This window comes from Meles meles, chromosome 10 (assembly GCF_922984935.1).
Source record: "Meles meles chromosome 10, mMelMel3.1 paternal haplotype, whole genome shotgun sequence".
Lineage (NCBI taxonomy): Eukaryota > Metazoa > Chordata > Mammalia > Carnivora > Mustelidae > Meles > Meles meles.
Genome location: NC_060075.1, coordinates 86206067 through 86233277, shown reverse-complemented (window position 1 = coordinate 86233277; position 27211 = coordinate 86206067). Strand labels below are relative to the sequence as shown.

General features: G+C 44.3%; 1 protein-coding gene across 4 annotated transcripts in view; it reads right to left on the bottom strand.

Annotated features, from left to right (window-relative positions):
- Positions 1-3038: 3038 nt before the first annotated feature.
- MAGI2 (membrane associated guanylate kinase, WW and PDZ domain containing 2) overlaps positions 3039-27211 on the bottom strand; it is a 1383262-nt gene continuing 1359089 nt past the window's right edge. For 3 of the 4 annotated variants that reach the window (XM_046021617.1, XM_046021618.1, XM_046021620.1), the window contains one exon: positions 3039-6008. In XM_046021617.1, coding sequence (XP_045877573.1) covers positions 5338-6008 — 671 coding nt within the window. In that variant the 3' untranslated portion in view covers positions 3039-5337. The remainder of the gene's footprint in view (positions 6009-27211) is intronic. The other variant, XM_046021621.1, reaches the window with a different exon arrangement.

Here is a 27211-nt window from a genome sequence, read left to right as displayed (position 1 = left end):
CATTTGCAGACGTAACCCGTTAACCTGTAGAAAACACCTGCCACATAACCCAACAGGCAAAGCCATTCACTGTGGCCAAGCCAGAGGGACAGCCATCACACATTCGCTCAGAAAAAGCGTGACTTCATTTTCAAATTCAAATAAACGCCGGTGCGAAGTTTTAGATGGAAACGCTATCAGAACTTCTGGAGGAAGGAAGGCATTGCCCACCTGAATATTTCTTACAGATGCTCTCGACTTTTCTCTCTTTATTCTCTTGCAGGAGGGTGGCGTTCTCCAGTTGTCTCTTTTACACCCTGAGGTAATGTACCCGAGTGAAATGCGGGATGGATGAGAAGCGCATCTTGCTTCTCTAATGAAAAGACACCTTGGACTGGGCAGGTGGCGGTGGGGAACTGGCCATCTATGGGTTTGAAATGCATAAAAATAGAAGTTGAATTTCTGAAAATGATTTTCACTGAAGTTCTCCCTGCCTGTGTATGCCCTAAAATGTCTCTTTGTACCCCAGGAATGTGTGCTTCTCAGTGTGAAGGCAGTTGACCTGGGATGAAATCACATGGATACACCTTGTTAGGCTTTTCAAAAACGGACCTTCCACCGAAGAAGAAAAGTCAAAGTCACTTTGTTGCTTTCCCAAGATTCCCAGGTTCTACCAGGTGAAATCGCTCTCCGAGAGGCAGTTTCATCAAAGAAAAGATCCCATCAAACTATTGGAACTCTTAAAAACCCAGCCGACTCTCCTGTGTGGTTGCCGGTTACTCTCCGCTGAGTGGTAAGACACGCTTACATTTCTGTGGAGTCCCTGTAACTGAGCTGCCTGGGTGATATGCCCCCCAGTGCCCGGCAAGGGGCCGGCTTCATTCTGGGATGTTGCTCCCTTGTTTATACCCAAACGCCGACCACCACAGCATTGCCTTGCCACATTTAATTGGTGCCCAATTAAGTGAACTAAACACAATGTAGAACTCATCCTGAGACTTAGTACCCTTCCTATTATTAACCTTGGAAAGGACGCATGTGATTTTACAGGAACCTGTCTGGCACTAGGGTTGTCTGAAAAAGAATCTTTGTTTAGTCCAAATTCTTCGGCAGTTAGGTCATTTGATTTTGGCATGAGTTTGGCCTGAGAAAGAGTCCTATGAATAGGGCAGGGCAGACTCAGCTTTGGAGAGCCCCAAGCTTACATAGTTTGAGGCAAACTCATCAAGAACGAATAATAAAGGGCTCCTGTGGGTGGCTCAGTCATTAGGCGACTGCCTCCCGCTCAGGTCATGATCCCGATGTCCTGGGATGGAGCCCTGCATCGGGCTCCCTGCTTCTCCTTCCCCCACTCCTCCTGCTGGGGTTCCCTCTCTCACTGTGTCTGTCTCTGTCAAATAAATAAATAAAAATTTTAAAAAATGATAATAAAATTTCAAATGGCTTCAGTTGTTCAGCTTCACAGCAAACCACCTCTAGAGCAAGCGCCGCGATCAGGTTTCCGGCAGAGGGCCTCCCGCTCAGAACACACATTTGAAGTTATTCTGGCCCGTGTGGACTGAAGAGCTACATGCTTTTCCATCTCCTGGGTCTGTATGATCCACTGCTTGAAAGGCGAATCAGACCCCCATAAAAGCAAGCGAGAGGTTCTCTGCTGAAAGTCTGGCTGTGGTTCTAAGACGGAGGCTACAGATCGGGGGCCTGTGAGCCAGACCTGGTCTGCAGATGGTTTGTGGTTGTAGTGTTTTGTCTTCTTGCTCAGTGTTTCTTAAAAACATGAATTAAGCTTGTCAAATTATAAAAACCACAAAATTTCAAATAAAAAGCTGATTTTTTTTCTTCTCTTGAGAAACTGAAAGGCTATTCCACAGTGGACTTGGACCTGACGAAACGGCAGCTTTAGAGGAGGGACATGACTATCCGTTGGCCCAGTCCTCACCTGGCTCTCTCCATTTTCTCCTATTTCCTGCCTGACCTTGGGGCCATTTGATTCAAGGTAAGGCCCTTGTCCAGGCCGGGTGCCTCACTGGCCTCAGTGTACTCCTGCTGTGTCCCTGTTCAAATCCCTTCGGTGTCTGAATTCTAATCTCTTTGATCGGCTAATAATGTTTATATTTTTTTCTTTTAAAATAGTAGTTAGCTGTGCACCATTAATATTTATACCCCATCTTGTTAACCACATTGTTTTATAGGTCTCCTGCTTTTTTGCCTTGCCCCAGGCCTCTTTGATTAGTCCATAAAGAATGACTTATATTTATTACAAATACCTTCGCTTTTGTGCTTGATTGCACACTTCATGTCCGCTTCTTCCCTTTTCTAAAAGTGGCATATACTTAATTTTTAAAAAAAAATTAATAGTGGAGTAAAAATGGTCGGTTTGGGAATGTTAGGCCACCCACTGATATCAGTGGGAAGTCCCAAGAGGACTAGGATTGAAAGCTGTCTCTGTGGACTGTGATCTCTGTGATGGGGGGTGTTCTCGTCCTCCTAGTGCAGACCTCTCTTCTCCCCAGTCTGTACTGTAATACATTGCACAGACCATATTCAGACGTTCATATTGGACCTCTACACTACTACTGTTCATTAAGTGTTGGCTTCTGCATAAACTCCTTGGGATCTTACATGAAAATTTTCAGAATTAAAAGGAAAAAAATGTGATGGGATTAACTGTTGATGGATACAGGATAGCAAGCAACAGAAGCATACTACCAGTTCATAAATGATGTAGTTAGCCGACAGGCAAGTATCAATTAGAGTGTCTTTGAGAAAACTCTCCATTTAATTGGGGGAAAAAAAAAGTTTGTTTTTTGTGTTGTTTTGTTTGTCTTGGTTTGTTGGTTTGTTTTTCCTGTATAATTCCACTGCCTTTAGATTCAAGTTTGAAAAAAAGTCCTGTTTGGGGGCATTAAATTTCCACTCAAAAAACCCCCAAACAACAACAAACAACAACAACAACAAAACCCACAAAAACTATGAAAACCACAGTTTGAAAAAAGTACCTCCCAGTAATTCGTTACTTCAAATTAGCACACAGCCTATATAGTTGGAAAAAGAAAAGGTTTTTGGATATATATTTTATTTGACAGTGTTTTAGAATATCATACAGTAAACAAGATTTCTGTAAAAGTTAATTTATCCATAGTGGTGCGTTTCATAAAAATAGTTGCTCACTTACAGTCTTTCTGTGACTATTAATACATGGAATTATATTTATAGAGATACAGCTGTACAAGGTAAATTCACAGCTAACACTACACAGAAATATTATTTGGAATGGGATTTAGATGATGTGCTGTCTTCACAGGTTATGGATTACAGCCGCATAAAGCAATTACTGCACAAGTAGTAGCTGTGAACTGTGCAAATTAGAGTTTATGCAAGCGTAATCTCAACTTTTGTATCCTTTTGTAACACATGAAAAATAAAGGTCAGAAGATACAGTACCAGGACGTGCAGCTACACTACAGAAGCATTGTCCAAAACCAGATTCAATAAATTAATGGCAAACTATACTGGATTTCTAGTCCAGGGGAGAAAGACTAATTGAGATTAAACCAAAAAGTACTGTAAACTGCTACATGTGTTTGTGCTTTTGTTTATGAGGAATGGATTCCATTTTTGGCAATTGCTTTTACAGGCTGCAAGATTCTTTACTTGAGGCTTTCCACCATGTTCTCTTCTTGTCAAACAACTAAACCACTCCTATGCCTGATGGAAATTAAATGGCTAGTGCTCAGGTTACTGCAATTTACAGAGATGGAAAGTCAACGGAGGGAGGCTATTATGTGCGACCTTGGGTGATGGACCTGATCTCCTGTTTTACTTATTTGACTACAAGTTCAGGGAGGTGAGGCTTATTTGCATTTGAACTCCTGTAAGGGCCAGTATCTGGGAAGGATGAAGTCTCATTCATTCAGGACAAATTAAGAAGAAACTGCCCTCAGAAACAGTTTGCTTTTTAATTTGTATAGCTACAAATAAGTACCAGTGATAATTAACTGAAGGTAACATTTTACAAAGGAATATTAAAAGGGCAGGGAAGAAAGGCAAGCCTTAGTATTCTGCTAGGGGATCAACCATAGATCAGTGAAGATAAACAGAAATATCTAGAAGCTGCTAAAGAAATTTTAAAATGGCAAAGACTACAAAGACAAAAAAGCAAACCAAATGAAAATAAAAGGAGAAAGAATAATGTAAGATAAAGCAGAAAAGAATGCTAAAAGGCTCACGTTCTTTTATGAAAATAAATTGGCCATTGTATGATTTTTGGAATATGAGGGATCCATTATAATCTGAGAAATACAGGAGAAACACTTTGCCTCTGCTCTATCAAAGTGAAAATGAAATACCGGAAAGAGTAGGTTTTAAAAAAGACAATAAAATAAGTGAAATAGAACACTGCTGTCAAAGAAGCTACTATCTTTGCTAGCCTGAGACAGTAGGAAAGCCTCTTCATAAAGGAACTGCAGCCTTGCCAATCTTGATTAAACAAATTGTGGTCCTTCAATTACAAAATGCATATTTTAGATGAAAACCAATTAAGATCTATGAGCTAAACTGCAAAATTCTGACTTATGGCAATCTGTTCCCTAAGATACAATTTTTTAAACCTTTTTTTCTACCACTGAAAATGTACAGAAATATGATTTGATCACAGAAATGGCAGTAAAAATGGCATCACACCAATGAATTCACTAGATTTCTAACTCGTCCTGCGGTATGCAGGGAACGTTGCTGCTAATACCGGTGATGGATGCCACGGGTGAGCCATGGAAACATGTCATGGGCGAACAGTTCCGAATGTTTCAAAGAAACCTTTTAACCCCTGTCTAGATATGTCGAGAACAATTTATTTACAACTCTTTAGATCAATTAAAAGATATAATCTTGTCTCAGTTTCAGCTTGCTCCGTGCAGTTTGATTTTTAAGGCGATATTCCAGTTTGTGATTGCTCTTAACTTGTCCAGTTTGATATTAGAGTTTGGATAGCATCCAAATCCTTCATGCAGTGGGGGTAAAATTTTTTTTTTCTCTTTCTTTTAGAATTTTTTTCTTTTAAACTAAAGCTACACTGCACTGTCTCTCTGTGATGTTCTTCACGTTATTTTGGTTCTTCCATAGCTGCCAAAGCCCCCACAATGGGAACCGGGGGCTTTAGGATCAGTTTGGGTCTGCGCGTGGACGCCGTACCGCCCATGCTCGCTGGACACGTGGGACTTCACGTCGATGCTCCCAGGCCTTGGTGCCTCGTGGATCTATGCGTGTGACAGTGAAAATAAATTAAAACGCCGTGAGACGGAACCTAAGAAGAACGGCCTGCAGGCGTCGAGGCGGGGCGGCGGGCTGCTGCCCCGCGGCTCATCTGCCCGCAGCCGAGGCGCCCGGCTTGAGGACGCCCGGCAGCTTGTCGGAGCCGGGCACTTTCCAAGGCCCGGGCGCCACGGCGGCCTTGCGCGTGGGGGCGCCCCCCGGGGGCCGCGCACCCTGCCGGGGCCCCACGCGCGCGCCCGCCCTGCCCTCCGCCTCCCGCGCGCCCGGACGCTCGGCGCCACCGCCACGGCCCGGGCCCGCGAACGCAGGCGCAGCCCCGGGGCCTTCGCGCCGGCCGAGCTCGGGGCCCGCCGGGGTGCGGGGCCCCTCCTTCCCGCCGGCCCGCGCCGCGTCCGCCGCGTCCGCCGCCGCGGGCCCGGGCGCCCTGGCCTCCGAGGAGGGCCTGCCGGCCTCCCGCCCCTGGCCGCCGGGCGCCTCCTCGAGCCTCGGCCGAGCGGCCCTGTGCGGGCTCGCCGAGCGCTCCCTTTGCTCCCCGAGGCGCTGCTTCTTCTGGCCGCCGGTTGAAAGCTCCTTTGGTTTCCTAACGTCGTGTTCCCTTTTGATATCCCAAGTTGGGTCTGGGCCTATCTGGTGGGAAGGGTCGGAGGGTGGGGCTGGATGTGATGGAGAGAATGGAGAGAGGACGTCCTCGAGGGAGACGCCTACTTCCGGCAGACCTGGGGAGGCGGCAGCGGGAGAACTCCAGGAGTTGGATTCGTCTGTGGGACAGGAAGCACAGGCGTTAGGAGCCGCGCCGCGCAGCCCTTGCACGCTCCCGCGACCCCTCGCTACGGTAGGGACGAGAGCAGGCGGCCAGGGGCGACTGCTTTCAAGGTCCCGAGCCATCGCCACTCCCACCCTCTCTGCCAACAGGGCAGGCCGCCGCGTCCCCCCCACCGCAGGGGGACGGTTCTGTGTCCCACCCTCCAGACTTATTTACCCCACCTCCTTCCCTCGTTGGTGAATCAGGACGGGCATTGCTAAGGCGGGGCCTAATCTGTCCCTTCGCCTTGGCCCTTACTAGCTCCCTGGGGTGTCCTCAGATCTGACAGCCCCGTGTGGGTATCTAACTTGGCAGCACTTGAATCAGTGGTTCTCAGACTCCACGTCGGAATCACCTGGGGTTGGTTGTGAAAAATACAGATTCCCGGGGCGGGGGGGGCGGCTCGCAGAGATTTCAGGAGCTCGGGCCCCAGGAATTCCCCTGCATTTTTACCAGGCACCCCGCTGACTCTGGAGGTGGTGCAAGAACTGAGCTTTGAGAAACACTGGTCTGGGTCCTCTGGAAGAAGCTGGGACAGTGACTTTCAACCATTAGGTGTCACTCAAAGCATAATCACCACCAGATAGTCTCAGAATTTGGATAAAGTCATCAAAAAACATCTACTCTTGTCTTTTGGAAATCATTGTCCTTAATTCTTTTCGGTAGTTCTGACAAGATAGCAGGGCCAGACTAAGATAAATGATTCTTTTTAGGAAGCCTAGTTTCAACATTTATTTGGGGTTTCAAATCTCCCTACTTTGAGAAAGGATTTGAGACAATGTACAACAAAACACAAAAGAGAATGATAAAAATGAGAATTTTTTTTTTTTTTTAAAGCTGGTCAGAAGCCAAGTAGGAGGATGGACGTGTTAGGAATCTGAGATGAGTTAGTTACTACTATGAGCACTAACTGGACCTTTGAGCTTCTAGCTACTAAATCAAAATTAAAGCAGGAAAACCCAATATAGTCATCCCTTGATATTTGCAAGAAACATGTCCCAAGACCTTTGGAAATCCTCAAATTTTGAAATAGCTTTCTAGAGTGTCAGTTCTCTTCACAGAATTGGCATACGGTCATGAGCAGGAACAAAGAAACCACACTGATGTCTGAATGCTGGGTTGCGGCAGGAGAGGCTCCTCACTGGCTGAGAGACTCAGCCCCACACACCAGCCTCAGTGCCTGTGAATCAGTTCCTGCCACTGTAACGTTTGTCACAATTAGAGGCCCTATTCAGACTCAGTCTGTGAATGTTTAAAATTTGAGGATTTTTATTTATTACTTTTGATGCTGATTTATAAAGCGATAAGGAGAGGAAGAAGGCAGTGGGGTTGATAGTTCCAAAAATTCTGGGGCACCTGTATAATAGCAAATCAATTACAAAAAGTTCCTCCTTTGATGTGATATTTGAAGGGAGTATTTAGGGCTCAGTGTTCTTCTTCTCTTCCTTCTTTTCAGAGATATATCTATTATCATGTTCACAAAGTGAGTAAAAAGTCCTGGAAAAGCATTAGAAGACCTGGAATCCAATCCTGCCTCTGGCATTTACCAAGATGTGATTTTGGATCAACTACTTGATCTCTCTGAGCCTCATTTTCTCCTTTTTTTATTTTTTATTTTTTTTATTTTTATTTGACAGAGAGAAATCACAAGTAGGCAGAGAGGCAGGCAGAGAGAGAGGAGGAAGCAGGCTCCCCACGGAGCAGAGAGACCAATGTGGGGCTCGATCCCAGGACCCTGGGATCATGACCTGAGCCGAAGGCAGAGGCTTTAACCCACTGAGCCACCCAGGTGCCCCTCATTTTCTCCTTTTATAAGGTGAGGATGAAATGTCTACCTTGGAGATAATACATGCCCTTTCAAAGGGAAAAGCACTTTGCAATGGAGGATTATAACGATTTTTAACAAATAGTTGAGTCAGATTTCTCTTCTGAGTCCCACCAGCTGCCCCCACTAACTAGCATACTTGTAGGTGAGGTTTTGAGTAAGTGCAGTCAATCAGCCGTTCCCATCTGCTGTGATTCCCAGGTGTGGTTTTGCTCTACCCCAGGTAGCCTGGGCTACTTCAAGGAATATTTGAAAATCCTTAAATGCAAATGTTTTTGTTGAAAACTGGAGTATGTTCTGCTTCTGGCTGGGCTAGAATTTGAAAATCAAACTGTTACAGCAAATGACAGACTGTGGTAACTCCATCATGCAGAAAGATGTTGCCGGAAAGAGTTAACAGCGGTCTTCAAAAGGCCTCACTAGAGGGTAGCTGTGCTGTGGTAGTCTCTAACTCCGACCATGGTAGTGCTATGTCACATTTTAGTATCTGTTCCCAACACCCACCCACCTCCCACCTCTGCCAATTTTATCACGGGTGGCCGAGTCAATTAGCTGGCCTTGAATTACTATGAGATACGGGGAGGCTGATATTATTCACACCATTTCCTGAAGAAGGAACTGAAGCAGAGAGAGGTTAAGTAATTTGACCAAGATTACAAAATGGGTCAGCCAAGAGTAAAACATTGGGTTTCTTTACTCTCTTTTACTTCCTGAGAAAATTTTCCTAATGGGATGCCTTGCAAATAGGATCAAAGCGTGTGAAATGGACATGCTCAGTGAGTGCTGCGGCCCAGCAGGAACCAGAACCCATCATCATGGAACAGAATGGTTAGCATCTATTTCCGCACATCTTACTTGTGACAGTAAACTAGGAGGTGAAATCAGTCAAAATACAAAGATACAGTATACTCTTATTTTGTAAAACGATTTCTCAAGTATTTGTTTATAGATCATTAAATTCTTAGTGGGACAAACTGAAAGCTAAAATGTCCCAGCCAGTACCAACTGACAGTACTAGTCAGAAGTTACAATGAGCTGGATCTTAAAGTAACAGGATTTAAAGGATGGACATTCCTGTAAGTGATTTAACAGTTTTCATCTTTCTGCACTCTTTCCTTATTTCCCCATCCTGGTGAGCGGCAAACCCATCACCTGGAGTCATTCTCGATTCCTTTCTCTCCCTCACAGATGCGATCTGCCTGCAAGTCTGATTAGTCTTAGCTTCAAGTACATGTGGACTCTGTCAACTGAGGTTTGTCTTCCCTTTCACCACCCAAGGTCAAGACAGCGGGCAGGGCCTAGACGGATGCAACCAGCATGGCTGCGCATGATAATCACAGTGAAAAGAAGGCCAGAGTGTGGATATCTTTCCTAAACCCTTAGCAATACTGTTCAAGACAGAGAGTTCAAAAACCGAATTTCAGTGTTGTTCAGACAAGAGAAGTTACCTGTAGGATACTCTGAACCCCATGCCCTCTCCTGAGCTCGCAGCTCAGGACAGCTAACCTGGTTACCGTACCCAAGGGATGCACCTGCCACGCTCTTGTTTCTCACAGGGGCAGCTCCAATAACCCGCTCTTCTCTTTCCTCCTGGTCTCGCCTACCTCTAACGATTCTCCACACAACACCCGCAACAACCTCTTTGCGACACAAATTAGATCATGCCATTCCTTTGCTTGAAACTTACAGGGGATTCTTACTGCTATTAGATTAAAATCCACGAAAACTGGCATGAGCTGGCCCCTGCCAGCCTCCTGAGCGTCATCTCTATTTATCTCTATTTATTCTCTGTTCTCCACCCACACTGGTCTCCGTTCAGTTCCTAAATGCACCGAGCGCATTCTCTGCTCTGGGAGGTCACTGCTGACTCTTTTGCCCAGAAGGTTCTCTGCCCAGCTCGTCATACGGTGGGTTTTTTTTTTTTTTTTAAAGATTTTATTTATTTATTTGACAGACAGATCACAAGTAGGCAGAGAGGCAGGCAGAGAGAGAGGAGGAAGCAGGCTCCCTGCTGAGCAGAGAGCCTGATGCGGGGCTCGATCCCCGAGTCCTGGGATCATGACCTGAGCCGAAGGCAGAGGCTTTAACCCACTGAGCCACCCAGGCGCCCCTCTTTTTTTTATTCTTTAGGACTCTTAAATATCGCCCCCAATCTAAGGTAGATATTCTGCTGTCCTCAAGAGCATCTTAATTTTATCTCCTCATAAATTGGTAATTACATATCTGTCCGCTTATTCAGTTGGTCTCGGTTTCAGCTACTAGATGGAAAGCTTCACGAGGGCAGTGGCCACAGTGGTCTTGTTTAGCACAGTGGGAATTCCTGCCCAGCAGAGTGTTTGACACAGTAATCAGTGCTCTGGGAATACTGATGAACAGACCAATCTGCTCCACAAACAGAGATGGAAGACTTGAAACCAAATGCCTACTTGAGCCAGCACTTCAGAGAAGATCTTCATTTAGAGAATAATCAGCAAAAACAGGTTTGTATCTATGATTTCTATCAGTTTCCAGAGGGAAGATGGTGGGGAAATGCTAGTGCAAGGGGAAATAAATACATTGTGGGTAGCAGTGCAGAGGGAGGGCCCGAGCAACAGAAAGGGCACTGGGAAGAGGTCTTGCTTGGCTTTTATCAGTGGCCCTTGGGGTGGAGAGAGAGAGAGAGAAGCTCTGGACGGAAAACAGGCAGTTAAGTTCCCCTGACTTCACAGATGTTCTTTCCCTTGTTAATCTTCTCAGCCATGATGATGTAATGACTTTGCTTAAAGGAGCTTCATGTCTGGGGACTCATTAGTCACTGTGCCTGTGAATGTTTGGATGAACCACAGGCAAGATAGATCCTAAATACTTCACACTCTGCTGGGGGGAGAAGCAGGTCCCTGTCCTAAGTTAAGACCAGGTTTCTTCCCTTTCTTCTTGTTTCTAGCCAGTATGGATCTGCCCTAGAAAAAAGGCTGATTAATACATAATAGATATTAATAGTTTATCTGTACAGAAATCACACACATATATACTATTATGTTTGAGTTGAAAGATGTATGATCTCTTGAATTATCTTATAGGAACTCCGCAATATTGAAAAATAAAATGTCGTCTTCTATGTAATCTCACTATGCCTGAGATTAAAAAACAAAAGTCTTATCTACTGGTGTTTCAACAGCTTGTTTCCTTATGGAATATAACTCAAGCGACAGTAACCAGAGAGGTGACCCACTAGGAAGAGACTACTTATTGTAGTAAGTGAGTATCTGCATTATTGGTTTTTCTAGGTGGCTCTTATCTCCAGCAAAAAATTGTGCAGAGGAAAATATAACTGGAATCAAGGAAGAGTTCACTTTATCTTGTGCTGAAGGTCGAGGGAGATGGGTTAGAAGGGAGCCAGGGATTGCTGCAGGGTAAGGAGGGCCTGTCTCCCACCCCACACCTCACCTAACAGCCCTGGGGCTTTCAGCTGTGGGCTGACGGGACCCCCAAGGCCCTGCACTTCTCTCCTCCTCCTAGTACAGGGTGGGGACGCAGAGCCTAAAGGCTGCCTTTTAGATAAGGGTGGCCAGGGAGGTAACAGTAGTATTACCAGTATTGTATGGCTAATAATGGCAACAGCTAACATCCACTGAGGGGCTTACTAGATGCCAGTCACTTTTATAATGTATTGACCCAAATGTAAATTGTACTTTTTACAGATGAGGAAACTGAGACGCAGAGACGCGTCAGAGACGCAGAAGCCACGACTCTATTTAGGTGCTTTTCAACTTTTTTTCCACATCAGACGCAGAGACCTGTAACTTGTTCCAGGTTCCGTAGCTGGTCTGGGTGGATCAGGGCTGTTGAATGACTTTCTCAGTTGGGTGATGTTCCACAAACTCAGCTCAAACCCTGTCATACACTCCTTTGCTAGCCTCTGTTTTTTAATTTTTAAATTTTATTTATTTGAGAGAGACAGAGTGAGTGAGAGAGAAAGAGCACAAGCTGTGGGGGGGAGGCAGAGGGAGAGGGAGAAGCAGACTCCCCGCTGAGCAGGGAGCCCAGGACCCTGGGATCATGACCTGAGCTGAAGGCAGGTGATTAACTGACTGAGCCACCCAGGCTCATCTCTGCTTCTGGGTTAGTATCATAAAATCCTCCATCAAAAGCGATTCTGTCAGAGGCCAATCCATCGTTATTCTAAGTGGAGGCTCTGATGGCCATTTGTGTCTGAGCCTTGGACACAGAAGGGCAGTCACCACAGTGAGGGTGTTGATTTGTGAACATGCTGGAAACATGAGCAGAATCAGAGGATCAGGAAATTAGATTTCCTAAGGGCAGGGACAAGACTGTGTATTTTAAAAATGCCCCTCACAGTGTCACACTTTGACCCAGACTGATCTGGAAATACTCCTCCTAGATACTGGAAACACTGAGTCAGTTCAAGACCTACTTTTACTGCTCAAATGAATGAACTTATTCTGCAAAGAGATCCATGGATGTGGTAAGTGTTCTTCCTTCTCATAAAAACCTTTCTTGTTGCAACCTACAGTTGGCTGGGTTGGAGAATACTGATGTGAATATACTGAATTATATTCTCATCTAATTTAGAGTATTACAGAAAAATACAAAAAAATGACTGGAGTAGATCAAAGGACAGTAATGTGAAGTCATTAGGTGTTCAAAAGAAAAATCTTTTAAGGATGGGTCCAAGCTATAATGAATGGTTCGTTTGGATCTGCTGAACCATCACTAAAGTGATTGCTTTTTGTAGCAAAATACAAAGAAAAATGCGCCTTTAAAAAACTTCTGAACAAATTAATGATTTTCCTTTGCTTTTTGCTCTTTCTCAAGCATTGTTTCCTATCTGGAGGCATTGTTAACGGCATTCAAACATGTATTTGTATCCCCTTTGTTACCACAGAGATGTAAACGAGGTGTTACCAACATCAATACCTTTAAAAATTGTGACTGGACTTGCTTATCTATGCTTCATATTTATACTTGTTTCGAGAGTGACCAAAGGTACAGGAATAAACCTGTGGCAAACTTGACCTCTGGTGCTGAAGGGGCAAATCCCGGGGCTAATGGGCCTATTGCTGAAGGGGCTACCATTTACGGAGGGCTTCAGCCTTCACAGAAACTATGCCAGGTGAGTCCTATACGTGACCCTTTAAACCTCACAGCAGCTCTGAGGCATCTGGTGCTGTTATCCCCACTTCACAGATAGGGAAACTGAGGTTTAGATATATTAGGCAATGTGTCAGGACCACTCAGCTGATACGTGAGAATCAGGACGACTGAACTACATAACTCCAGAGCCCAGTCCCAAGCCACGACTCTATTTAGGTGCTTTTCAACTTTTTTTCCACATCATGACCCAGGTAGAAAAATACATTCTTTAGTCAGTGCCCTGGAGTAAACAGATGGAAATGATCAAGGCCTGAAGAATCGAGCCAACCCCTCTTAGGCTAGCTAAGGACAAGGCAGAAGCTGGCACCCTACACTCCCCTCCCCGGTGACATGTGGGACGTTCCTCAGGCCCTCCTGGCTGCCCTAACGGTTACCTAATAGAGATCGCAGTCCTGCGGGACAGGAGTCTCCCTCAGTGTACAGACGGCCTAGTGATTTACAATCGCCTAACTTCTAGAAGACTCCCAACTGTCTTCATGTTGGTCCCTCATTAGAGAAACAAACAAACAAATAAAACACAGCTTGGCTTGACCATAACCAGGCCTCCAGTACCCCGAGAGTCTTCTTTACCATATGTCAGCCCTTCTGAACACCCCCTTTGTCCACACCGCCCCAGCTCCTGAGTATATAATCAGCCAGTCCTCGGGGTCACGGGGCAGCAGCTCTTCCTGCCCACGGCTCCGTCCCCGCGCTTTAATAAAATCACCTTTTTGCACCAGAGATGTCTTAAGAATTCTTACTTGGTCATCGGCTCTGGACCTCACTTTTTTCTAAAACGTCAGCATTTGGTGCCCAAACGTGGGGCTATGAGTCTTTAAATCTAGACTCTGAGCTTTGGTGCAAAATTGGTTAGTAATTTCTCTCTTCTTCCTTTACTCTCATTCTGGGGGCCCTTCAAGGAGTGCGGTCTTATTGAACACTTTCATGTCGATTGCTCAGGCTGTAATCCTCTAGCCCAGGGCTACTCCATGGTGAGAAGAAAAGTCTGCCTTTTGGCTGGAAGTTAGTACCCTGGCCGGAATGGTAATAAGACCCAGAAATTAGATGCCCTCTCTTTATTCCTGTTCTTTTACAAAGCTGTCTGTCTTGGGCATGGGACAGCCACCTAAGTCATCAGAACAGCTGCCAATCTTAAGACTCCCGTGTGAGGTTTCCTCCTGACTGATCTGATGTGATCCCCTCCACATCCCTGGTCTAGCCACTTCTGGTGGTGGGACCTTACCTGGGAGCCGGCCTAAGTTGGTACCTGGTTGAATTAAAACCCGGGGAATGTTTCCTAGGGAAGTTGGCTGTAAAGGACCACATGTGTTGGAATGTCGTTTAGACCATGATGGATTTTAGTCTTTACTGTTTCTTGTCAGTGTCCTCTACTAAGTACTTAGAGCTATAAAATTGGGTTAATTTCCCCTTACAAAACTTTTCTACTATTTTCCATGGGTTAAAAATGGCAGGGCAATAACACAGCTTCTGGAGTATAGGACGGCACAGTATCTTAGTCCATTCACCAGACACCCATCAGCAGCCTAGGATGCAATGGGGAAGGGGAGGGACGCCGGCACCCCTCTTATGGCCCTTTCATGGAAGGAATGCCTTCACGGGAAGGCGGGATTGTGGTCAATAGCAATGTTTTGAGGGATGTCTCCTGCTGCTTTTGACACACAGGAATTCTGACATCCTGCATGGGAGGCACAGGGAAGTCGGGGTGATTTGGAAATGGACTTTCTTTACTTTTCTGGAAGCATGACTTCAGTAGGCTTCTTTGGTTCCCAAGGACTACTACCTTGGAGTGCCTTTTAACCCACTGGAAATAATTCAGATTGCAACACTCAGGAAAGGACTGAGCTGCTGTAGCACTGCATGGCTTCAGTGGGATCTATCAGTTAGATCTCCTCTGCAGGATAGAGGACCGATGCACCTAGGATACCTGCACTGCTCATACCTAGGCCTTCACTGCTCTACACCAGGACCCTGACCTAAGGGCCTCCTGCAGAATGCATTTCCTGAATATGTCTGGCTAGTAACCCCCTCCTGATGTACTGGATGATAATTATCTACATAGGCCTCCTCCTGGTAAACCCAGGTTGCTAGAGGATACACAGGCCATCCCTAGCAAAGGGAACTCTGACTTTCTCTCTCTCTGTTCCTCCTAATAGACGGCTTCCCCGTCACTCATTTCCCGGGTTAATGATTATAACTGGAGCCAACTGGGGTTAGTCTCCCTCGGGATGGGGACTTTAAGGAATATTCCCAAGCAGTTGCCAAAATTCCCTTTGTTTTGGGGGAAATTCCCTGTCTGGCCCAATGTGGACCGCCTGACCCCTCTGCCCTTGTTGGCAGGAAAACATGGCGTCTGCTCCTCTGTTGGAGCTGATGAGCTCTAAAACCGGGAACCCTTTCTCTGCCTTCCAGCAGAGAACTTTGTCTCTTCTGTCTCCCCCTTCTCCTGTTTCTGCCCCAACTTGGGTGTGGCCTGCATACCATCCTCAGTGCCTCCTGCACTGGGGCTCCTTCTCTTTCACTGTCAAGGAGCAAGAAGAGCACCCCTTGGACCTAACACCTCCTACTCCGGATTTCCCCACATGTGTCTCAGGTAAAAACTGAAAATGGGGTGGGCCCAGGTAGAACATAAATCATTATTTGAACTAAGTTCAGTTTGTTGGTTTAATTAAGATAGATATGTCTTTAAAGTTATCTGCACTAAATGTGAAACATTTATTCTATCAAGGTTTTCTCAAGGTCAAACTCATGTTACCTCTGTTGCACTTTGTTAGAAAAAAGAAAGCTAAAATGTTTTATTGTCTCAAAGTTTTCATGGGTAATTGTTAAGATAGCTTTCAAAGACGTTGGTAACCTGAAACTTTAAAGTTTTGCTTGGATGATAAATGGAATTAAATTTACAGGACATGTAGGTCTTTTCCACATAGCATAAAGTGCTAAGTCATTAACTACTGCACATAGGTTTGTGCTTCTGATCTCTTATTGCAAAGAACTAAGGATATTTAAATCTGTTGATAAACATGCCTTGTGCTTAACTGATTCACAAATTTGCCATCTAAAGAATTCTGGTGTAACAGTTCATGATAGGTTACTCCTTAGTCTGCACTGGAGATTAAGGTTTTTAACGAGTGCAAAATTCTAAATGACTGATGGGAATGCATTTTTGTTGAAGGTAAAAGAAGGTAGTTTTGTCCTAAATGAGACTAGTTGTTTGGAGAGAAAGGGCTTGGGATAAAACCTGAATGCAAAGAAAAGTTGTAGAAGGCTAATGAATGAGTTCATCACTTGATATTTTAGTTACTGAAGTGTTACGTGTCACAGAATAACCTGATTTCCTCACCAGCTATATTGTAAACTTTCACCTCCTCAGCTCTTTAACTATGTCCATTCTGAGTTTTTGTCATTTATAATTGTTGTAATTCCCTTGTGAAATGAGTTTCATCTTCAAGAAGATTCATATAAAGGGCTTTTAGGACAAATACAGGTATTCAATATATTGAAAATCCTGAAACTGAAATGGGTAAGAATTTCCAGAACTAAAGCTGCATTCAAACTAAACCAGAATTAGTAACGTGGGACTGAATGAACTAAAAAGATTATAGTGTTGCGACTCTTGTTGGAAACATTGCTGGTTCTCTAATGTTTGCTCTTCCAAACTAAGGAAACTTTTTCTTAAGATATTTGTGACTTACAGAAATGTAAAAATATTCATTTGTAAACAAGTCAAAGCATTCAACTTTTCTCTCTACCTGAACCCTCTGAAATTCAAAAGGTCTTGGTAAATATTTTCTTCCATGGCAGTCCTAGTAATTTACATAAGTTCAATAAGAATCTGTTCTTGTAACAGGACACTGTTGAAAACATTGGTTATTTTACCAAGGCTTTGACAAATGTCTTATTTGAGAGACATGCACAGACTCAGATATGACCAAACAGCTTTAAGGAATGGAGGTTGACTTTATGAAACCTGGAGCCATAAAGCCCCTTGGAACTGTTGGTCTGATACCTTGCTTCCAGAGTGCCCAGCCGCCTCACCACATGAGTAAAGAATGTTACTTCCTGGCAGGTGCGGGAACCTCAGGCTACTCTGGGGACCTCAGGAAGAGGAACCTGCCCAAATCTACAGGTATTGCAGGCATGTCTGATGGCAAGTACTTGGCTTGGCTTCTGGCCTGGAGAGGCTACTAAAAGTTCCACCTTGAGATTCCTTATAAGAAGTTCCCACAAAGCAGATTCTAAAAGATCTGTATGATCACTCACTGTTCTTGCTGAGCTTATGCAAATAATTAGGCCAAGTTTGTTAAAACTGGACTTGTTTTCAAATAAGTTAGCCCTGATTTGGCTACCTCTGGAAATGAGAGTTATTTTAGAGAGAAAAATTGTTTCAATAACACATCTTTGTGGATGTTAAATTCTAGATCTAATTGTCTTTAGATGTTTTAAATGTTTGTTGTTTACCTAAGCTAGACAACTTGAGGTAAACTTCAGAGAAATTACCACAGTAACTCATATATAGACAATCTTCTTGCTTGTTATTCTGCAGGGATAATAACAGAACCCCATGGGCACACACTTATTTAAATAACTGGAAAATGGGATTAATTCCCCAACAACTGTATGACTCACCTAGCACCTGGACCAGTTCTGTGTGGTTGGGATGATGATGTTGTCTCTTTAAAGCCAGAGCATACCCCACTGCATGGGGTTGGCTATACACTTATGAAAATAATGGATGACCCCACTTTCTTTATAATTGGATTGGGTGATGCAGTTGGGGATGCCCTTATCTCCGGAGACAAGGTTTCTCCCACTTGCCAGTGATCCTTTGTAATGAGAATATTAACACTTTACCTCAAACAAAGAGGTCTTCTTAATGGTATTATTTTTTGTCATATTTATCCTAAAATCCACCTCTGTTGAGATACAATTACAAATAAAGGCTTTAGCTAAGCATACAACAGCCCTCCTGGTAAAAGGAGCCTCAAAGCTCACTATGGGACAGTCCCTGACTGTAAGGACTTCACATCAGGTCCAGAGTGTCTTAGAAACCAAAGGCCACCAATGGATGATGGAAGCTGACTTACTAAATCCCAGGCTACACTTACAGATATGCCTGAAATAATACTTGAAACCTGTCAGACTTTAGACCTAGTTACCCTTATGCCTGGGACCTGACCACTGAGTTCTCTATAGAGGATAACTGTTCAGAGGTTACTGATCTTGCTTATTCTAGATGACCAGATTTAAAATGCCCCTCTTGAAAATACAAACGAGAGTTGGTTTAAACATGTTCCCAAATAATGGTATTCCAGGATACTGACTGGTTTGCTACTGATTGGGTAAGGCGGCCTGGCATCAGATGGCCAGCTCCAAATGGAAAACCCACTGGATGTGCAGAACAAACCTATGGTGCTGGCTTCCTCTGCGGTGGACAGGTCACTGCACCTTAGGTTTTGCCCAGATTCACAAACACATTACTAAAACCATCACTACTCCAGCTGATCTCCCCAATTTAAAGCAAAGATGGACACAATCTGTTTTTAAATGGTACGATCACTTAACATCCATTTATGTTCCATCTGTAGAGATAGAGAATGTCATTTGGCATGTAGAAGCCCTTAAAAAAATACATCATGAAGGCACTCAGTGATTCAGTGAACAGCATCTCCTTACTTAATATCGAAGTCGCACAGATGTGCAAGGCGGTCCCTATAAAATAGAACAGCCTTAGACATCCTCTAACAGCAGCACAGGGCAGCACATGTCCAGTTATCAAAACAGAATGTTGTGTGTACATCCCAGATTATCGCAGAAATGTCCCAGGAGTAATAAAAGATACGAATGCCCAAACTGGGGCTCTACAAAATCCTTCTTTCTCTCTCAGTGATTGGTTAAGTTCCTGGTTTAAAGGCGGATTATGGTCAATGATTAACGATCTCTTTGTTGGACTTCTCATTCTTATAGCCTTACTAATCTTTTTTTAAAAATTATTTTTATTGACATATAATGTATTATTTGCCACAGGGGTACAGTAGCCTTACTAATCTTAGCGTGTTGCCTTCTTCAGTGTCTCTCTACTTAGTGCTGAGACTGCGTGGCTACAATGACTTCAGGTCGACAGATGATCCTGACGCTCACGGAGACACTTCCGTCCTGTCAACATGGGATTCGGCTGCCTCCGTCCTTCGTAAGTCCCCTACACACTCCCCAACTGGCCCATGTTGACCCACAGGCAGTAGGGATAGCTCTATGCCCCTGTTCATCAGGAAGAAGTTACAGAAGATGAGACCTTCACCTTAAAGAGCCTTAAAGATTTAAGGGTCAAAATTGTTCAGGGGGCAAATGATGAGGGAGCAGAAGGCTAGCTAAGGACAAGGCAGAAGCTGGCACCCTACACCTCCCTCCCCAGTGACATGTGGGACGTTCCTCAGGCCCTCCTGGCTGCCCTAACGGTTACCTAATAGAGATCACAGTCCTGCGGGACAGGAGTCTCCCTCAGTGTACAGACGGCCTAGTGATTTACAATCGCCTAACTTCTAGAAGACTCCCAACTGTCTTCATGTTGGTCCCTCAGTGAGAAACAAACAAAACACAGCTTGGCTTGACCATAACCAGGCCTCCAGTACCCCGAGAGTCTTCTTTACCATATGTCAGCCCTTCTGAACACACCCTTTGTCCACACCGCCCCAGCTCCTGAGTATATAATCAGCCAGTCCTCGGGGTCACAGGGCAGCAGCTCTTCCTGCCCACGGCTCCGTCCCCGTGCTTTAATAAAATCACCTTTTTGCACCAGAGATGTCTTAAGGATTCTTACTTGGTCATTGGCTCTGGACCTCACTTTTATTCTAAAATTACATCATTTATGCCTCAGGGGCCAAAGGGGGTTTTTATCTTAGTATAACCCTCAGAGGTGTGTCAGGGAGTACAGATTATGAAACTCAGCTCCATTTTTCAACGAGGTAAAATCTTGATGACCCAGATTGACCTGGGAATATGGGGGATGCTCAGTCTCAATGAGTAAAATATCTGCATGATAGGATATATGGGAAAGACACTGGTTCAGTTATTTTAAACATGTTTTGGAAAGAAACACATTCTTCTTTTCAAATAAAATATTAAATGAAAGCCCGATTTGTAAGACAAAAATGAAAGACTGGTTAGGTGGGGTAGATTCAAAGCCTCTCGCCACTCAACCCGCTCCCATCTGCACTGGTCTCTTCTGCCCCCCTTAATCCGCATCACCTGTTCCATCCATCTGCCCACCCACCTGCCCTGGTCTTTAAGCCATTTCTCAGGAATCTTGAAGCCATTACAGAACAATTTAAAAACCACTACACGCAGAAGAGGGACCTCTAAAAGCCCCTGTTAAAATGCAAAAATCCCCATTCAGAGGAGGGAAGAGAAGAAAGTCAGGAAGATTTGTTTAATAGATTTTTCCCCCTATGTATTAGTAGCCGGGAGTTAGACTCCAGGGAAGGGAAACAAAGCACGGTGAGGTTTTGCTGGAGGAAAGGGATGGAAATGTCTATGGCACAGCTGGTGAGCACAGATGTTACCTTGCCATAACTTTGCCTGGGCTGGCGTAGTCACCCGGAGCCACAACTGACAGGACAGTCAGGCTGAGGAGACAGGGGCCTATCTGTCTGCAGGAAGAGCAGCCTGCAGCTAGCGGGGGGACGGGTGTCAAACTCCCGTCCTGGCAGTCGGCATGAATGTGGGCAGGTCACTTCACCATTCTAGCCTCAACTGCTCAGGGAAATGGAATATAGACTTGGGGAGGGATATCTGCCCTGCTTGCCTCCCAGGGCTGTGATCAAATGAAATACTCTGTGTGAATGTTTATATATGTGCCAGCCATTACATAGTTAAATCCAATTTTAAAAATGGGCAAAAGAGGGTGCCAGAGATGATATCTGAATAGCAAATGTGCGCAGAAAAAGATGCTCAACATCACTAAGAGCAAAATGCAAATTAAAACTACAATGAAGGATGCCTGGGTGGCTCAGTCGGTTAACCGTCTGCCTTCAGCTCAGGACATGGTCCCGGGGTCCTGGGATGGAGCCCCACGTCAGGCCCCCTGCTCAACGGGAAGCCTGCTTTCTCCCTCTGCCTGCCACTGTCCCTGCGTGTGCACTGTCTCTTTCTCTTTCTGACAAATAAACAAAATCTTTAAAAAAATAAAAATAAAACTATAACAAGATACTGCTACACATCTACTAATATGGCTAAAGTAAAAACCAAACCAAACCAAAACAACAACCTGAAAATAATGGGTCAGGACGCAGAGCCACTGAAACTTTTTTTTTTTTTTTTTTTTTGAAATGAGATGTGGAACACCCACTTGGGAAAACAGTTTGGCAGTTTCTTAAAAAGTGAAACATTTAGTGACTACAACTCCACCATCCCACTTCAAAGTTATCTACACAAGGGAAAGAAATACTGATGTTCACACAAAAACCTATATGTGGGTTTCTTTTTTTTTTTTTTTAATATTTTATTTATTTGACAGAGAGAAATCACAACTAGGCAGAGAGGCAGGCAGAGAGAGAGGAGGAAGCAGACTCCCTGCAGAGCAGACAGCCCGATGTGGGGCTCGATCCCAGGACTCTGGGATCATGACCTGAGCCGAAGGCAGAGGCTTTAACACACTGAGCCACCCAGGTACCCCTATATGTGGGTTTCTATAGTGGCTTTATTCTGACTCACCAGAAACTGGAAACCACCAAATGCCCCTCAGCTGGTGAACGGATGAACACGTGGGGGCAGGAAGGACGGTGCTCAGCCACGGACCAGAACAAGGACTTACCCACCCAACAGCACAAGGGAATCTCAGCCAGCTCATGCCGGGCAAAAGAAGTCAGGTCGAAAACGTCACATGCTGCATGATCCCCTACACATGACATTCTCAAATAGATACAAGTAAAGGGGCAGAAAACCGATCAGTGGTTTCCAGGGGCTGGGGTGGGAAGAGGCTTGACCACATGGAGAATGAGAAATTTGGGAGATTATGGAATTGTTCTGTATCTTGATTATAGTAGTGATTATATAGCTATGGGTTTTTCAGAATGGGTAGAACTGTACACTGCAAAGGGTGAATTTTACTGTATGTAAATTATACCTCAGTTGTTAAAATGTGAAAAAAATAACAGTGCCGATAAACCGTTTTTAACCCTGGTGTGAAAAGGGCTTTTTACAGTGGTTACACCTTAGCAAATACTGTTCCCACCACTAGTTTGCTTAGTAACCTCCCTGCCTCCCTAAACATGGCCGTAAGTCTTAGCCCAGAGAAACTGATAATGAATTCCAAGTTCACAGAGCTAGCAGAATCTGAATCGAACAGGTTTTACACTAATCTTTAGAAAACATCTTTAATCTTAAACTTTTCTAGAATCGTGCGCTTCATCACACAAGTACAGCCCTGTCTGAAGTGACAGCAGAAATAGGGATGGGAATCTTCAATCGTAAGACACCTATTTCATGGGAGGAATGATCGAAACTGGTAATAACCACCTCTTGCCAAAGACAGAAGAAATGGAAACGAGCCACTCGGAGGATACCCCTGCTCTCCAGCCACAGATTGCCTCTGTGGTACCCAGACAAGATCTTCACACTCCCTTCATCTGCTTCTATAAGCCATTCATGGGCAAGACTAGGCATCAGATTAGCCAGCCTCTGGTTAATCGCACAAGTGATGTGCCCCTAGGTCCCCCATCAAAATGCCCCTGGGGAACAAAGTTCCTTTTTAACAATTCTGGCTCTTCCTTGAAATTCAATTAGCCAACACATAGGACATCATTAGTTTCAGATCTAGAGTTCAATAATCATCAGTTGCATATAACGTTCAGTGCTCATCATATCACGTGCCCTCCTTAATGCCCATCACCCAGGTATCCCATCTCCTTGCCCCCCCACCACACACATCCCCCCAAGCAACTCTGTTTCCTAGAGTGAAGAATAATTCTGGCTCTTTAAAAAGAAAATGAATTAGTGGAAGCAAAGCTCTTGTGTCTGGAGCCATCCAGTGTTGTAATCATGTTCCATCAATTGTTTTTTCCCTGTATCCAGTTTCATTTCTCGAAACACTGTCCTTTCATCCATCTCTCTCTTTATGTTAGAACCCAGGAGCCAGCAGCTCTAGCTATCCTTTTCTTCCCTTTGAAAAGAACTTACTGGGGCACCTGGGTGGCTCAATGAGTTCAGCCTCTGCCTTCTGCTTGGGTTGTGCTCTCAGGGTCTTGGGATCGAGCCCCGCATCGGGCTCTCTGCTCAGCGGGGAGCCTGCTTTCCCCTACCCCTCTGCCTGCCTCTCTGCCTACTTGTGATCTCTCTCTCTCTGTTAAATAAATAAATAAAATCTTTAAAAAAACCCCAACTTACTGATTTCTGATCACAAAATACAGGGAAGCGGCGAGGGCAATGACTAGAACCTCGTAGGTGTAGGTCTTCCCAGCCTGCACATGACTATGAATATCCTTGTGCCACACCAGGCTCATACTCCCCCACAGGCACCTTCTTACATTCCAACAGCTGCAGTGGGTAGTACACGGTCATGTGAGAAATTTCAAACAGATGTTCCACTTACAACACAGGGTTCACCTCCAATGACAGGTTTCCAGCTCACTTTTGCAGATCCAACTGAAGGGACTGATTGTTCCTGTGCTTCATTTTCTAAAGTAGGTCACAGACAAATTATGCCTTCATGGATCTTAGAGATGTGTAAAGTAACTTTTTAACAGGCAAAGGGTTGATATCCGAGATCTATAAAGAACTTCTCAAACTCAACACCCAAAAAACAAATAATCAAGTCAAAATGGGCAGATGACATGAACAGACAGTTCTCCAAAGAAGACATATAAATGGCTAACAGACACATGAAAAAGTGTTCATCACCATTAGCCATCAGGGAAATTAAAATCAAAACCACACTGAGATACCACCTTACACCAGTTAGCGTGGCAAAAATTAACAATACAAGAAACAACAAATGTTGGTGAGTATGTGGAGAAAGGGGAACCCTCTTACACTGTTGGTGGGAATGCAAGTTGGTACAGCCACTCGGAAAACAGTATGGAGGTTCCTCAAAAAGTTAAAAAATAGAGTTACGTTATGACCCAGCAATCGCACAACTGGGTATTTACCCCAAAGATACAGATGTAGTGAAAAGGGCCATATGCACCCCAATGTTCATAGCAACAATGTCCACAATAGCTAAACTGTGTAAAGAGTCAAAATGCCCTTCAACCGATGAATGGATAAAGAAGATGTGGTCCATATATCCAATGGAATAATACTCAGCCATCAGAAAGGATGAATACCCAACTTCTGCATCAACATGAATGAGACTAGAGGAGATTATGCTGAGTGAAATATGCTGAAAGTTAATTACCATATGGTTTCACCTATTTGTGGAACATAAGGAATAGCATGGATGACATTAGCAGAAGGAAGGGAAAAATGGAGGGTGGGGGGAAACCAGAGCGGGAGACGAACCATGAGAGACTGTGGACTTCAAGAAACAAACTGAGGGTTTTAGAGGGGAGGGAGGTGGAGGGATGGGTGAGCCTGGTGATGGGTATTAAGGAGGGCATGGATTGCATGGAGCGCTGGGTGTTACATGCAAACAATGAATCATGGGACACTACATCAAAAACTAATGATGTGGGGGAGAAGATGGTGGAGGAGTAGGAGACCTGAATATTGTTGTCCCAGAAGTTCAGCTAGGTAGTTATCTAGCCATTCTGAACACCTACAAACTCAACAGGACATCTAAGAAAGGAATAGCAGTAATTCCACAAACAGCAAAGAGACTACCTACTGGAAGGCAGGACATGCAGGGACGTGAATCCAAGGCAATATACCAGAAGAGAGACCGTGGGAGGTGGGGCTCCGCGGAGCAGCGGAGCACAAAATCAGAAACTTTAGAAATCTGCTCCACTGAGGGATGTAGCTCCAGAGGTTAAGCGGGGGTGGGGGGATGGGGGGGCGTGGAGCCCTCGCAGGGACAGTGCGGTCTCAGGACCCTCAGAGTCACAGAAAGACCGGGGGTGTCTGAGTGTGGCAGAGCTACCAAGTGTCAGAGTGGGGAAGCCAGCTGCAGAGACTGAGCTAAGGAGTGGGCTCTCAGCTTGAGGTTACCGTAAATAGTGATTCAAGGCACAGTCGGGCCACTGCTCTTTGAGCAGGGACCCCACATGTGGCAGATCTGGGGAGATTCACCTTCCTCCTCTGAGAGGACTCGGCTTGGTTTGGAGACTCCAAATGGAGATGTGCGCCAGAGACAGAAACGCTTGGTCCCAGGCCAGGTGAGCCCAGAGTGTGGCCAGAGACCATGCAGATGGGAGGGACTGACTGCTTTTCTCTGAGGGCACACTGAGAAGTGGGGCCCTGAGCTCTCAGCAACCCTGGGCTGGAAACTGGGAGGCTACCATTTTTATTCCAGGGCTCTACAGAAAGCATTCAGGGAACAAAAGCTCCCAAGAGGGAACCTGAGCAGATTACTTAGCCTGGCCCCTGGCAAGGGTGGTACAATTACGCCTCAGGCAAAGACAATTGAGAATCACTACAACAGTCCCCTCCACTAGAAGGTCAACAAGAACATTCAGCTAAGTCCAAGTTTACTGACCAATGAGAACTGTGGAACTCCAGAGCTAGGGGAAAGCAACACATAGAATTCATGGCTTTTTCCCCATGATTTTTTAGTCTTTCAAAGTTAATTTTATTTTTTTCTTATTCCATTTTTTATTAATTTTTCTTCTTTCCTATTTTAATATTTTTAAGCTATTTTATCTTATCAATACCTTTTAAAAAAATCTTTTTAAATTTTCATTGTCATAGTCATATTCTATCCCTTCATTGTATTTAACATTATTATTATTTTTTTATACAGATAGATTTTTCTTTCTTTAAAATTTTGGGATACAGTTTTCTTTTTAAAATTAACATATAATGTATTATTTGTTTCAGGGGGTACAGGTCTGTGAATCATCAGTCTTACAGAGTTCACAGCACTTACCATAGCATATACCTTCCCCAATGCCCATCACCCAGCCATCCTATCCCTCCCTATTCCACCAACCCTTAGTTTGTTTCCTGAGATTAAGAGTCTCTTATGGCTTGTCTCCCTTCCGGTCCCATCTTGTTTCATTTTTTTCCCTCCCTTCCCCCATGACATCCCCCACCCCCCAGCCCTGCCTCTCAAATTCCTCATATCAGATAGAACATATGATAATTGTCTTTCTCTGATTGACTTATGTTGCTTAGCAAAACATCTTCTAGTTCCATCCATGTTGTTGCAAATGGCAAGATTTGGAATTTTGTGATGGCTGCATAGTGCTATACAGTCACTTCTAACAGATCAAAATATACCCCAAATCTAGCACATGGCTATGTTCTAGTCTCCAGCCAGGTCACATTCTTTCCTCTATTTTTTTTTTCTTTCTTTTCACAACCAATTTCTTATTTTCTCAATTCCTTTTTTAGTATCTTTTAAAATTTTCATCTTTACGGTCATATTCCATCCCTTCATTGTGTATACCCTTATTTTTGTATAAATATAAGTTTTCCTTTCTTTAAAATTTTGGGGTGCAGTCTCTTCTAACAGACCAAATACAGACCCAAAATCTAACAGACCAAAATACACCCAAAATCAACTGTGTGGCTCTGTTCTATTCACCAGTCTAATATATATATGTGTATATATACACATATATTATATATTATATATATAATTTTATATATATATAAATATATATATATATATTCTGCCCCCCCTTCTCCTCCTCATTTCAGGTCTCTTCTGATTTGCTTAGTGTATATTTTTTCTGGGATTTTTCTACTCCTTTAGTATTTGGTTCTCTTGTTCGTCTACATTTAAATTTTTTAAAAAAGATTTTATTTATTTATTTGAGAGACAGAGAGAAAGCATGAGAGAAGAGAGGGTCATAGGGAGAAGCAGACTCCCTGCTGAGCAGGAAGCCCAATGCAGAACTCAATCCCAGGACTCCAGGATCATGATCTGAAGTGAAGGCAGTTGTTTAACCAACTGAGCCACCTAGGCACTCCTCATTCACCTATTCTTATCTGGATAAAATGACAAGGCAGAAAAACTCACCTCAGAGAAAAGGAACAAGAGGCAGTACCAACAGCTAGGGACCTAACCGATACAGACATTAGTAAGATATCAG